Here is a 14,730-nt window from a genome sequence, read left to right on the forward strand (position 1 = left end):
AGAGCGACTTACAAATTGGTGCATACACCTTATGACAACCAGTGGAACAGCCACTTGCATCTAAATCTTGTTGGGGGGGAGAAGGGGGGTGAGAAGGATTACTTACCCTTACTTACCCTATCCTAGGTATTCCTTGAAGAGGTGGGGTTTCAGGTGTCTCCGGAAGGTGGTGATTGACTCCGCTGTCCTGGCGTCGTGAGGAGTTTGTTCCACCATTGGGGGCCAGAGCAGCGAACGGTTTTGACTGGGCTGAGCGGGAACTGTACTTCCTCAGTGGTAGGGAGGCGAGCAGGCCAGAGGTGGATGAACGCAGTGCCCTTGTTTGGGTGTAGGGCCTGATCAAAGCCTGGAGGTACTGAGGTGCCGTTCCCCTCACAGCTCCGTAGGCGAGCACCATGGTCTTGTAGCGGATGCGAGCTTCAACTGGAAGCCAGTGGAGAGAGCGGAGGAGCGGGGTGACGTGAGAGAACTTGGGAAGGTTGAACACCAGACGGGCTGCGGCGTTCTGGATGAGTTGTAGGGGTTTAATGGCACAGGCAGGGAGCCCAGCCAACAGCGAGTTGCAGTAATCAAGACGGAGATGACAAGTGCCTGGATTAGGACCTGCGCCGCTTCCTGTGTGAGGCAGGGTCGTACTCTGCGGATGTTGTAGAGCATGAACCTACAGGAACGGGACACCGCCTTGATGTTAGTTGAGAACGTCAGGGTGTTGTCCAGGATCACGCCAAGGTTCTTAGCGCTCTGGGAGGAGGACACAATGGAGTTGTCAACCGTGATGGCGAGATCATGGAACGGGCAGTCCTTCCCGGGAGGAAGAGGAGCTCCGTCTTGCTGAGGTTCAGCTTGAGGTGGTGATCCGTCATCCACACTGATATGTCTGCCAGACATGCAGAGATGCGATTCGCCACCTGGTCATCAGAAGGGGGAAAGGAGAAGATTAATTGTGTGTCGTCTGCATAGCAATGATAGGAGAGACCATGTGAGGTTATGACAGAGCCAAGTGACTTGGTGTATAGCGAGAATAAGAGAGGGCCTAGAACAGAGCCCTGGGGGACACCAGTGGTGAGAGCGCGTGGTGAGGAGACAGATTCTCGCCACGCCACCTGGTAGGAGCGACCTGTCAGGTAGGACGCAATCCAAGCGTGGGCCGCGCCGGAGATGCCCAACTCGGAGAGGGTGGAGAGGAGGATCTGATGGTTCACAGTATCGAAGGCAGCCGATAGGTCTAGAAGGATGAGAGCAGAGGAGAGAGAGTTAGCTTTAGCAGTGCGGAGCGCCTCCGTGATACAGAGAAGAGCAGTCTCAGTTGAATGACTAGTCTTGAAACCTGACTGATTTGGATCAAGAAGGTCATTCTGAGAGAGATAGCGGTAGAGCTGGCCAAGGACGGCACGCTCAAGAGTTTTGGAGAGAAAAGAGAGAAGGGATACTGGTCTCTCGCTCTCTTGAAGACGGGAGGGACGTAGCCAGCGGTCAGGGATGAGTTGATGAGCGAGGTGAGGTAAGGGAGAAGGTCTCCGGAAATGGTCTGGAGAAGAGAGGAGGGGATAGGGTCAAGCGGGCAGGTTGTTGGGCGGCCGGCCGTCACAAGACGCGAGATTTCATCTGGAGAGAGAGGGGAGAAAGAGGTCAGAGCATAGGGTAGGGGAGTGTGAGCAGAACCAGCGGTGTCGTTTGACTTAGCAAACGAGGATCGGATGTCATCGACCTTCTTTTCAAAATGGTTGACGAAGTCATCTGCAGAGAGGGAGGAGGGAGGGGGGAGGATTCAGGAGGGAGGAGAAGGTGGCAAAGAGCTTCCTAGGGTTAGAGGCGGATGCTTGGAATTTAGAATGGTAGAAAGTGGCTTTAGCAGCAGAGACAGAGGAGGAAAATGTAGAGAGGAGGGAGTGAAAGGATGCCAGGTCCGCAGGGAGGGCGAGTTTTCCTCCATTTCCGCTCGGCTGCCCGGAGCCCTGTTCTGTGAGCTCGCAATGAGTCGTCGAGCCACGGAGCGGGAGGGGAGGACCGAGCCGGCCTGGAGGATAGGGGACATAGGGAGTCAAAGGATGCAGTAAGGGAGGAGAGGAGGGTTGAGGAGGCAGAATCAGGAGATAGGTTGGAGAAAGTTTGAGCAGAGGGAAGAGAAGATAGGATGGAAGAGGAGAGAGTAGCGGGGGAGAGAGAGCGAAGGTTGGGACGGCGCGATACCATCCGAGTAGGGGCAGTGTGGGAAGTGTTGGATGAGAGCGAGAGGGAAAAGGATACAAGGTAGTGGTCGGAGACTTGGAGGGGAGTTGCAATGAGGTTAGTGGAAGAACAGCATCTAGTAAAGATGAGGTCAAGCGTATTGCCTGCCTTGTGAGTAGGGGGAAGGTGAGAGGGTGAGGTCAAAAGAGGAGAGGAGTGGAAAGAAGGAGGCAGAGAGGAATGAGTCAAAGGTAGACGTGGGGAGGTTAAAGTCGCCCAGAACTGTGAGAGGTGAGCCGTCCTCAGGAAAGGAGCTTATCAAGGCATCAAGCTCATTGATGAACTCTCCGAGGGAACCTGGAGGGCGATAAATGATAAGGATGTTAAGCTTGAAAGGGCTGGTAACTGTGACAGCATGGAATTCAAAGGAGGCAATAGACAGATGGGTAAGGGGAGAAAGAGAGAAAGACCACTTGGGAGAGATGAGGATCCCGGTGCCACCACCCCGCTGACCAGAAGCTCTCGGGGTGTGCGAGAACACGTGGGCGGACGAGGAGAGAGCAGTAGGAGTAGCAGTGTTATCTGTGGTGATCCATGTTTCCGTCAGTGCCAAGAAGTCAAGGGACTGGAGGGAGGCATAGGCTGAGATGAACTCTGCCTTGTTGGCCGCAGATTGGCAGTTCCAGAGGCTACCAGAGACCTGGAACTCCACGTGGGTCGTACGCGCTGGGACCACCAGGGTAGGGTGGTCGCGGCCACGCGGTGTGGAGCGTTTGTATGATCTGTGCAGAGAGGAGAGAACAGGGATAGACAGACACATAGTTGACAGGCTACAGAAAAGGCTACGCTAATGCAAGGAAATTGAATGACAAGCGGACTACACGTCTCGAATGTTCAGAAAGTTAAGCTTACGTAGCAAGAATCTTATTGACTAAAATAAGTACTGGAACGCATGGACTTGTAGATGACCTGGAGCCAGTGGGTCTGGCGACGAATATGTAGTGAGGGCCAGCCGACTAGAGCATACAAGTCGCAGTGGTGGGTGGTATAAGGTGCTTTAGTGACAAAACGGATGGCACTGTGATAGACTGCATCCAGTTTGCTGAGTAGAGTGTTGGAAGCCATTTTGTAGATGACATCGCCGAAGTCGAGGATCTGTAGGATAGTCAGTTTTACTAGGGTAAGCTTGGCAGCGTGAGTGAAGGAGGCTTTGTTGCGGAATAGAAAGCCGACTCTTGATTTGATTTTCGATTGGAGATGTTTGATGTGAGTCTGGAAGGAGAGTTTGCAGTCTAGCCAGACACCTAGGTACTTATAGATGTCCACATATTCAAGGTCGGAACCATCCAGGGTGGTGATGCTAGTCGGGCATGCGGGTGCAGGCAGCGATCGGTTGAAAAGCATGCATTTGGTTTTACTCGCGTTTAAGAGCAGTTGGAGGCCACGGAAGGAGTGCTGTATGGCATTGAAGCTCGTTTGAGGTTAGATAGCACAGTGTCCAATGACGGGCCGAAAGTATATAGAATGGTGTCGTCTGCGTAGAGGTGGATCAGGGAATCGCCCGCAGCAAGAGCAACATCATTGATATATACAGAGAAAAGAGTCGGCCCGAGAATTGAACCCTGTGGCACCCCCATAGAGACTGCCAGAGGACCGGACAGCATGCCCTCCGATTTGACACACTGAACTCTGTCTGCAAAGTAATTGGTGAACCAGGCAAGGCAGTCATCCGAAAAACCGAGGCTGTTGAGTCTCCCGATAAGAATATGGTGATTGACAGAGTCGAAAGCCTTGGCGAGGTCGATGAAGACGGCTGCACAGTACTGTCTTTTATCGATGGCGGTTATGATATCGTTTAGTACCTTGAGTGTGGCTGAGGTGCACCCGTGACCGGCTCGGAAACCAGATTGCACAGCGGAGAAGGTACGGTGGGATTCGAGATGGTCAGTGACCTGTTTGTTGACTTGGCTTTCGAAGACCTTAGATAGGCAGGGCAGGATGGATATAGGTCTGTAACAGTTTGGGTCCAGGGTGTCTCCCCCTTTGGAGAGGGGGATGACTGCGGCAGCATTCCAATCCTTGGGGATCTCAGACGATATGAAAGAGAGGTTGAACAGGCTGGTAATAGGGGTTGCGACAATGGCGGCAGATAGTTTCAGAAATAGCGGGTCCAGGTTGTCTAGCCCAGCTGATTTGTACGGGTCCAGGTTTTGCAGCTCTTTCAGAACATCTGCTATCTGGATTTGGGTAAAGGAGAACCTGGAGAAGCTTGGGTGAGGAGCTACGGGGGGGGGCGGAGCTGTTGGCCGAGGTTGGAGTAGCCCGGCGGAAGGCATGGCCAGCCGTTGAGAAGTGCTTATTGAAGTTTTCGATAATCATGGATTTATCGGTGGAGACCGTGTTTCCTAGCCTCAGTGCAGTGGGCAGCTGGGAGGAGGTGCTCTTGTTCTCCATGGACTTCACAGTGTCCCAGAACTTTTTGGAGTTGGAGCTACAGGATGCAAACTTCTGCCTGAAGAAGCTGGCCTTAGCTTTCCTGACTGACTGCGTGTATTGGTTCCTGACTTCCCTGAACAGTTGCATATCACGGGGGCTATTCGATGCTATTGCAGTCCGCCACAGGATGTTTTTGTGCTGGTCGAGGGCAGTCAGGTCTGGAGTGAACCAAGGGCTGTATCTGTTCTTGCCAGTGAAATATGTGCCAGTGAAACTGATTATCAAGCATTGAGAAATGTAATTCCTCTGCCGGAGGTGTAAAACACAAAACGGGACATGTGTACACACTGTATATTATGGTCTTGTGAAGGCTGGATGAATTCTGGCAAAGAGTATGTTATTTTATCTCAGCATGTCTCCCTTCTCCCTGTTTTTGTTTGCTTGGAAATGCTGATACTGGAGACTGTTATTTGAAGAAACTGTGTAACCAATTAACAGCCTAACACACCCGTAACCAATAATGAATGTTCACTAAGATCCTAAAGCTGAGTGGGATGTGTTGGGTTGGGGCACTGCAGGGTGGTGGACCCCTGGGGTCAGGACGGGGCTACTGAGCTATATTGTGTCCAAGTAAAAGAGCTATACAGTACTATTAGTCCTATGAGATTAATTATATGGAGGATTTGTTGTTTCTGTGTGTTAATGTATGAGGTGTAGAGTTTTTTGGTGTTGTTTTTTCAAAATCTTTCCCTTGGGAATAAAACAAATTGAAGGTGTGAACTGGGAAGTTGTGTTTGGAGAGAATTGAGTTATTGACTAGACTGGTGGGGGTCGGGCGTGCAGGCGGCTCGGGCTGGCTGGTCGGTCTGGCTGAAATTTGATATAGAGGACGTTTTACGAAAGACAATCAAAAGTCTTTGTATTTTTTCAAGAGTTCTTCATATGTTAGGCTATTGGTTAAAGGTGCAACACAATATTTATTATTGAATTAACTTTGATCTTGTTCAGTCTTATGAATCACTTAAACATATTTAATAATTATATTTGACCTAGCTTGATGACTGTGGGCATTTTTGCTTACTTTTTGTTCTAGAGATGCCATATTGGAATGTGTAAAATTTCTGAAAATTAGCTTTAGATACCCAAACAAATTCTGGGGGAGAACACCCTACCTCTAAAACCAAAGTGGCGCCCCTGAGGAGAAGTGCTGTATTATCATGAGACGCATACTTGGATTACGGAAGAGGAATGGAGGGGAAAAGAGAGGCAGAGGAGGTTGAAGAGAGGAAGAGGGAGGAAGAGGGTGAGCTTGAATTGGTTAAAAATTGAGGAAAAAAGGGAGATGGTTTGTTGAAGAAGAATGTTAGAAAGTGTAAGCAGAGTGCGCTGTACAATGGATTGAAGAGATGAGGACAAATGGAAGTAAATGAGGGCGAAGTGGTAGGTGTGGTAAAGTTCTTGGAGCCCGAGGCTTGCACCGTCAGGATAAAGATGAGTCTGTGACGGTAGTGACAGTTTTGGAAAAAGTGGACCTTTGCCTTTTGTCTGATTCATTTGTGGTTTCAGGGTGGGTGAAAACGTAGTTAAGTGCTCTGGAATCGGTGAAGGTAACCCAAAGCATATCCGTGGGAAGTAGGGGCGCTGAGGATGCTGCCACACCCCCTGAAAAATCTGAATAAAAGAAAAATATGTACAGTTGAAGTCAGAAGTTTACATACACTAAGTTGACTGTGCCTTTAAACAGCTTGGAAAATTCCAGAGAATTATGTCATGGCTTTAGAAGCTTTTGATACGCTAATTGACATCATTAAAGTCAATTGGGGGTTTACCTGTGGATGTATTTCAAGGCCAACCTTCAAACTCAGTGCCTCTTTGCTTGACATCATGGGAAAATCAAAAGAAATCAGCCAAGACCTTGGGAAAAGAATTGTAGACCTCCACAACTGGTTCATCCTTGGGAGCAATTTCCAAACGCCTGAAGGTAGCACGTTCATATTTACAAACAATAGTATGCAAGTATAAACAGTATGGGACCACGCAGCCGTCATACCGCTCAAGAAGGAGACGCGTTCTGTCTCCTAGAGATGAACGTACTTTGACGCGAAAAGAGCAAAACAATCCCAGAACAACAGCAAAGGACCTTGTGAAGATGCTGGAGGAAACAGGTACAAAAGTATCTGTATCCACAGTAAAACGAGTCCTATATCGACATAACCTGAAAGGCCGCTCAGCAAGGAAGAAGCCACTGCTCAAAAACCGCCATAAAAAGCCAGACTAGACGGTCTGCAACTGCACATGGGGACAAAGATCGTACTTTTTGGAGACTGGCAAACGCTCCTACCCACAAGGCTACCTGCTCCCCACCAATAGTCCTGTATTAGCGGACCTATATAGCCGAATGCAGCGGAGGCAAAAACTCCCCAAGTAGCACCTCACCCCAAAACTACTTCCCCACTACTATGACCCGAAAGTGACGTTGTGATAATTGTTTGTGTTTCTGTTGGTCAGAGGGAGCAGGTGCTCCGTATCAAACGACTGGGGACAAGAGATGTGAATTGTTTTGTGCTCAAGAAAAGGGTGCCATTGAAAGGAGGTGATTACTGGGGTAGCGGTAAATATAAAAGAGGATCAACTGAAGAGGAAGATTCCTAGTCTTCTTGATGCTCATCGTTTGGTGCAACGGACAGGGTGGCGTGAGTGGAGAAACAGAAGAGTCTTTGTCTGTTCTTTTGAGTTTTGATGCTGAGTCTTTGCCCGACAAAGTGATGCTAGGATATATCAGTTTGGAGCAGTGTGAATAGTATATCTGTACCAGTACAGAGGGATAAGCCAACAAGTGATATGCTGTATGCTTCAGTAAGATTGGACTTTTTTTAGTTTATAGCAATGGTTATAAACTATACTACAGGGATGGGACGTTAGTCGCAGACAATTGAGGTTGCGGTGGCAGCTGCAGAGAACTATTTGGATGTACAAGATTTGACGTACAGGGTGTATTAAGTGGTAGTGTCCCGTCCTTTCAGGCTGGTGGCCTGAGGTATGACTAGTTAGATTTAGTGGAGTAGGGTGGTGTTTTTTTTTGTTTTGTTGTTTGGTACTTTTACCAAACAAGGTCGAGGGCCATGCGTCCTTCGGAACACGACCCTGCCAAGCCACACAGCTTTTTGAAACACTGCACGCTTAACCCGGAAGCCAGTTGCACCAAAGTGTCAGATGAAACACTGCACAACTGGTGACCGAAGTCAGCGTGCAGGCACCTGGCACGCCACAGATGTCGCTGGAGAGCGAATGGGACAAGGAAATCCTGGGTGTCAAAATCTCCCCTAACACGGACGACGGTTGGCTAATTGTGCAGCGCCTCATAGGTCACCTGACACAGCCGGCTGTCTCACAGCACGGGATTGACCCCGGGTTTGTAGTGATGCCGCACACACTGCAGTGCATAAGAGCGCTGCGCCTCTCTGGAGGCCCAGGGTGGAGGGTTTTTAATGAGTGTAGGGTTAGATGACTGGTAAAAAAGAATATATATATATATATATATATTCTTATTATTTTCATGCAAAGTATAAGGGAGTTATACTCCAGTCGAGTTGGTGGCGGTAATGCAACATTTATTGGATGCCAAACGCCATTAAACCAGAGTAGGCTCCCAAGTGGCAGAGCGGTTTAAGGCAATGCAGCTTGGTGCCAGAGGCATCACTACAGTCCCTGGTTTGAATCCAGGCGTATCACATCCGGCTGTGATTGGGTGTCCATTATGTCTGCGCACAATTGGCCCAGCGTCGTCCGACTTTGGCGCCATTGTAAATCAGAATTTGCTCTTAACTGGCTTGCCTAGGTTAAATAAAGGTTACATTTAAAACCTTTTTTTTTAAAACCGCATCGAAGAAGAACATCTCTTTTTACACAATTCTAGCTAGCTATGTGTCTTCTTCACAATTGTTATTTGATTGAATGTGTAGCTAGCTTGACTCAAAATCAATACACTGTTTCGTTGGAATATCACTCATACATTGGCTCAATGTTTGATTCACTGTCTCCTGGGATCAAGCCAGCCAAACCCTTAGATCTAGTATCTAACGCAAAAATATGAGAAAAGAGGAGATAGGAATCCCATCGGCAATATATGGACCTACGTATAACGCCCCACCCAGCAGACTGTCGACCAATCGTGTTCACGTTGTCATGCTGCGTCGCTCAATCCCTTCTCAAAGTCAGGATATGAGTTGATTAGCCTGCTATTTTCCTCTAAAGTACGTAATGGCATGATTCCAAACTATAAGATATTACAGAGAAAGTTAATTATCTCACATTTCTGAAAATATTTGTAAAGTTGTACTTCTTGTTCACGAAATTGTTGTAGCTAGCGCTCCCATTCAGGCCTTGCAGGAGCGCTCCCCCTTGTCCCAGAATCGCCCGGAATGCACTGCGCGGCCCATTGACGACGCTTGTGCGTTAACACGATTTATGTGGAGTTTCCCATCTCCTCAAAAGTATATCTGGGTAATGTAGCAAACCCAAAGAAACCTCTGAAGAAGGACATTTCAGAATGGCCGAGTCACCTTTGTCCGGTGTGAATGTAGTGCTAGTTATGGCATATGGCAGCCTGGTAAGTGATATTTTAAATGCATTACTAGGCGCAATCAATGATTTAGCTATATGTACACATCATTGGGTGAAATCCGTGAGAGATGTACCGCTAGCCAGCCAGCTAAGCTATGCATACAAACAGCCCCTGATGAATAGGTTAACAACAGTTAGCGGTCTATCTAACGTTAATGTTACAGCTTCTTTGTGATATATTGTTGCATGTCACATGCCTTAGACCAGGGGTCTCAAATCCTGTTCATGGAGAGCTACCTTCAGGACGGTAGCTCTCAAGGAACAAGGTTGGAGAGCCCTGCCTTAGACAATCGGGGTATATTTCACTACTTAAAATTACTTATAATTAGCACAAACTGGTATGAATTGTGCCTTTAAAAAAAAAGTAACCTATACTAATATTGCTTATTGCTAATAGTCTTGACATTCTGACTTGGATAGTTTTTTTGCACAGGTGTTTGTATTGCTATTTATCTTCGTCAAGCGGCAGATCATGCGTTTTGCTATGAGGTCCCGCAGAGGACCCCATGCCCCTATTGGACACAATGCACCCAAGGCAAGACCCTCAGCTGTCAGAGACAAACCTCTCGGTCATCTCTCTCATTTACGATTATCCTACTCTATGCTGCAATCAATCAAACAGATTAATACCATAGTATGTGTTATCTTTGTATGTTGATGATTTGAGCCTTGTTGGTGTTTCTGCAGGGTTTGCGGGAAGAGATCGATGCGCGTCTGTCCAAGGTTCAGGAAATCCGCTTCGAGCCGCGTCTACTCTCTGAGGAGGATGATAGGCTGAAGCACGGGACACAGTTCAGTAAGTCACCATTCAAATGTATACATGCAACACATTTGTTCTCTGTAGTGGACAAGATGTTGTGTTTTTATAGTACTGTAATGGTATCATTAATGACCTCCATGATATTCTCAGGTTGCTACAACTACCTGTACAGGATGAAGGCTCTAGATGCCATTCGGGACTCTGGTAAGAGCCGATAGTAGAGAGATTTTAAGATTTTAATTTTGGCTGTACATTCCAATTGGCATACGTTATCCTCTTTCTTGTAATTATCCGTCCCCTCTCCAACCCCAGGGATCCCGCTGCAGGAGATGGGCCGCAACCCGAACGCCATCACAGGACGCAGTTTCCGCAACTGGCTGCTGGATCTGCGTAACTCCCACTCTCTGATCAAGAGCAGCCGTAGCACCCTCATTGACAACCTGTTGGAGGGATATGACAGTGCACGTCATGGCACAGGGGTTTGTGGTTTTTGTGAATTGACTGTTTTCGTGTTGACAGTGGTCGTCAGTGGAAGTGACTTTCTGTGTTTTAGGTATTTGGGGAAGAGGAATATATGAAATACCAGGATGCTCTGAATGAACTGGCTGATGTGTAAGTATTATTATAAAAAGTAATGTGTTTGCTCAACAAATAAATATATCAGTAGGAACAGATGTCTTCCATCATGTCACAGAAATCTTCACTCTCACGTTATCATGCCATTTAATTTGAGTTTGACACTACCCTCTCTCTTCTCTCCTCAGTGTGAAAGCCTACTCCAGCACCACCAGTTTGGACCAGCATCACCAGTCAGCAGCCAAGGACCTGACCGGTTCCCCAGCCCGCAGCACCCCCCCCACCATCCAAGTTACCTACCTGCCCTCCACCAGCCAGCGCAGCAAGAGGCCAAAGCACTTCCTGGAGCTCAAGAGCTTCAAGGACAACTACAACACACTGGAGAGCACCCTGTGAGAGGTGACTGTTGGGTCAGTTCGATTTCAATTCCTGCTTGTTGAATCCATAGGAATTGTATTCAATAGCAATAATTGGAATTGTGATGGAATTGAGCACAGCTTTGCTATGGGGACTACCAAAAACATAGTAACAGATCAAGCATGTAGTGTATATACTAAAGCTTGCGGAAGATCACATTGCATGTATGTTTTACTTTATTTCCATTGGCAATAAGGAGAATTGTCCTATCGTCATATCAGGGTCTTTATCCCAGGAATCTACTATGAGTCTATGGTACTTCAATGTATTGGTGCTGACACATACACTAAGGACAAAGACCATTGTACAACAGTTATGCATTACAACTGTTAGTTTCCCCTACACTTGAATTGTAAACTTCACATGTATGTATGTGTTGATTGGTTGTTTGTATAGATGAAGAAAATATATTTATATTCATTTCAAAAGCTTTTTTTTTTTTACATGTAGAATCTGAACTGTGTAGTTATGTGATCTTGTGTTGAGATTAAAACATGGAATGGAGCTAAATTACTCTCCATCTGTGTGTTTAGATTTTTCCACTAGATGCCATTAGCAAGTTGGGGAGCAACATGGTCCACTGCAGTTATTCAAGGAGCAGTGCTTACAAACTATGGATGGTGATCATTGCCAGTTAGAAAATGCAAAGCTTAAATGCTAAATAGGAATGTGAAAATAGTAGATATACATTTTATTTTCATATCAGTGTATGATTCATGCCACAATTCAATTCCAAATTAAAAATTACATGTGAAAATGGTTCAAAGAAAAGGCCAAATGGTAAACAGAAAATCAAAGGCAAATTGAAAGTGGCTGTTTTCATTTTACAACTACCCAATTAATAATTTTCTCTTTTTCAATTTTCATTTTCAAAGTGTATGCATATTATTTCTTGGAGGCGTGAACCAGGAGAGCAACACCACACCCCCATGTGGGCTCTCTGTACATTGATTTTAGACTAGAGTAACCAACACACAGAGTGAGAACCCAGGTCTCCTGCGCACCAGAAAAGCAGGGGCCTGCTAAGCTGAAGCCTAGGCATTGACTCAGGGAGCCAATGCAACTCTTCAGATCTCAGGCAAGGTTAGGCCTAGTCATCATGTCTGGTAACTAAACCACTTGAGTTACAATTCACATTACATTACATTTACATTTAAGTCATTTAGCAGACGCTCTTATCCAGAGCGACTTACAAATTGGTGCATTCACCTTATTACATCCAGTGGAACAGCCACTTTACAATAGTGCATCTAAATCTTTTAAGGGGGGGGGGGGATGAGAAGGATTACTTTATCCTATCCTAGGTATTCCTTAAAGAGGTGGGGTTTCAGGTGTCTCCGGAAGGTGGTGATTGACTCCGCTGTCCTGGCGTCGTGAGGGAGTGTGTTCCACCATTGGGGAGCCAGAGCAGCGAACAGTTTTGACTGGGCTGAGCGGGAACTGTAGTTCCTCAGTGGTAGGGAGGCGAGCAGGCCAGAGGTGGATGAACGCAGTGCCCTTGTTTGGGTGTAGGGCCTGATCAGAGCCTGGAGGTACTGAGGTGCCGTTCCCCTCACAGCTCCGTAGGCAAGCACCATGGTCTTGTAGCGGATGCGAGCTTCAACTGGAAGCCAGTGGAGAGAGCGGAGGAGCGGGGTGACGTGAGAGAACTTGGGAAGGTTGAACACCAGACGGGCTGCGGCGTTCTGGATGAGTTGTAGGGGTTTAATGGCACAGGCATGGAGCCCAGCCAACAGCGAGTTGCAGTAATCCAGACGGGAGATGACAAGTGCCTGGATTAGGACCTGCGCCGCTTCCTGTGTGAGGCAGGGTCGTACTCTGCGGATGTTGTAGAGCATGAACCTACAGGAACGGGCCACCGCCTTGATGTTAGTTGAGAACGACAGGGTGTTGTCCAGGATCACGCCAAGGTTCTTAGCGCTCTGGGAGGAGGACACAATGGAGTTGTCAACCGTGATGGCGAGATCATGGAACGGGCAGTCCTTCCCCGGGAGGAAGAGCAGCTCCGTCTTGCCGAGGTTCAGCTTGAGGTGGTGATCCGTCATCCACACTGATATGTCTGCCAGACATGCAGAGATGCGATTCACCACCTGGTCATCAGAAGGGGGAAAGGAGAAGATTAATTGTGTGTCGTCTGCATAGCAATGATAGGAGAGACCATGTGAGGTTATGACAGAGCCAAGTGACTTGGTGTATAGCGAGAATAGGAGAGGGCCTAGAACAGAGCCCTGGGGGACACCAGTGGTGAGAGCGCGTGGTGAGGAGACAGATTCTCGCCACGCCACCTGGTACGAGCGACCTGTCAGGTAGGACCCAATCCAAGCGTGGGCCGCGCCGGAGATGCCCAACTCGGAGAGGGTGGAGAGGAGGATCTGATGGTTCACAGTATCGAAGGCAGCCGATAGGTCTAGAAGGATGAGAGCAGAGGAGAGAGAGTTAGCTTTAGCAGTGCGGAGCGCCTCCGTGATACAGAGAAGAGCAGTCTCAGTTGAATGACTAGTCTTGAAACCTGACTGATTTGGATCAAGAAGGTCATTCTGAGAGAGATAGCGGGAGAGCTGACCAAGGACGGCACGTTCAAGAGTTTTGGAGAGAAAAGAAAGAAGGGATACTGGTCTGTAGTTGTTGACATCGGAGGGATCGAGTGTAGGTTTTACCATCCTTTGACCTCTTCCTCCTCACAGAGATACATCTGAGCCACAGCACAAATATGACAAGGGATTTTCTGCCATTGGAATTATAATAATGGTGTAAAAAAATGTAGAAATTAATTTCAGAATTGAAAAATGCATTCAGTGTAAACCAGAAAGTATGTAGAAAGGAGAATGTACCTACAGTTCCGACCATTTTATATGGTCAGACTTGCATTTTTCTTTAACAATTCAGAGCGAAGAGTCCAGATTTGAATCACATCCATAACCTGTGGCGAGAGATGAAAACATCAATTGGTGGAGGGCACCCTTCAAACAATTTGGCCCATTCTTCAGCAGCAAACTTCTCTAATTCTTCATTGTTTGAGGGGTGCCCTCCACCAATTGCTGTTTTCATTTCTCGCCATAGGTTATGGATGTGATTCAGATCTGGACTCTTTGCTGGCCACTCCAGAACAGTCCAGTGTTTTTTCTTGAACCATTCCAAGGTGCTTTTTGATGTGTGTTTGGGGTCATTGTACTGCTGGAAGACCTACAGCTTTCAATGGACACCCATTTTTTTGGAACCTGCGTTGAACATTGGACTCAAACACCTGATAATCTGCTGATTTCATGATGCCTTGTGCACGTTCAAGGCCCCGAGTACCAGAGGCAGCAAAGCAACCACACAGAATCTTTAAACCTCCCTGATTTTTGATTGTAAGGATGGTGTTCTTTTCCTTGACTGGATGTCGGTAAACACAGCACTGATCTATACTGCCAAATAGCTCAAACATTGGTCCACAACATTTCACCTGGGATTTAGGATTGTTTGGGTGGGTTTTTGACAAGTTTATTCAGGTTTTCTAGTCTCCTTCAGCAGTGGTGTCTTCCTATGTTTACCAATGACCAAATGAAGCAATAGACGTATAGTGGACATCACGCCTCAAACATTGAAGACAGTTTGCTGCTGAAGAGTGGGCCAAATTGCCATTTAAAAGGTGCAGCAAGCTCATTGATGGCTACAAGAAGCCTGGAGTGTTCTTGGCCGAAGGCTATGCTGTACTAGCTCCAGGGTACATATAATTTTGTCCATGACATTTGTCTTTATAAAAATAA

The 14,730-nt window shown here is 47.3% G+C and overlaps 2 protein-coding genes across 4 annotated transcripts in view; one reads left to right on the plus strand and one right to left on the minus strand.

Annotated features, from left to right (window-relative positions):
- LOC118399094 (tuftelin) overlaps positions 1 to 14,730 on the minus strand; it is a 59,185-nt gene that overhangs the window by 7,777 nt on the left and 36,678 nt on the right. The gene's annotated exons all lie outside the window — the stretch shown is intronic.
- LOC118399093 (protein C1orf43) lies at positions 8,582 to 11,494 on the plus strand. Of its 3 annotated transcripts, XM_035794871.2 has the most exons (8): positions 8,597 to 8,858; positions 8,969 to 9,214; positions 9,662 to 9,763; positions 9,916 to 10,024; positions 10,139 to 10,192; positions 10,301 to 10,467; positions 10,542 to 10,600; positions 10,753 to 11,494. In XM_035794871.2, the coding sequence occupies exons 2-8, from the start codon at positions 9,155 to 9,157 to the stop codon at positions 10,958 to 10,960; spliced, it is 759 nt and encodes a 252-aa protein (XP_035650764.1). In that variant the 5' UTR covers positions 8,597 to 8,858; positions 8,969 to 9,154; the 3' UTR covers positions 10,961 to 11,494. The 3 variants fall into 3 exon arrangements, with proteins under 3 accessions (XP_035650765.1, XP_035650764.1, XP_052327830.1); XM_035794872.2 differs by having other exon boundaries at positions 8,582 to 9,214; positions 9,649 to 9,763; XM_052471870.1 differs by having other exon boundaries at positions 8,597 to 9,214.

The sequence above is a fragment of the Oncorhynchus keta genome, chromosome 20 (assembly GCF_023373465.1).
Source record: "Oncorhynchus keta strain PuntledgeMale-10-30-2019 chromosome 20, Oket_V2, whole genome shotgun sequence".
Classification (NCBI taxonomy): Eukaryota; Metazoa; Chordata; class Actinopteri; order Salmoniformes; family Salmonidae; genus Oncorhynchus; species Oncorhynchus keta.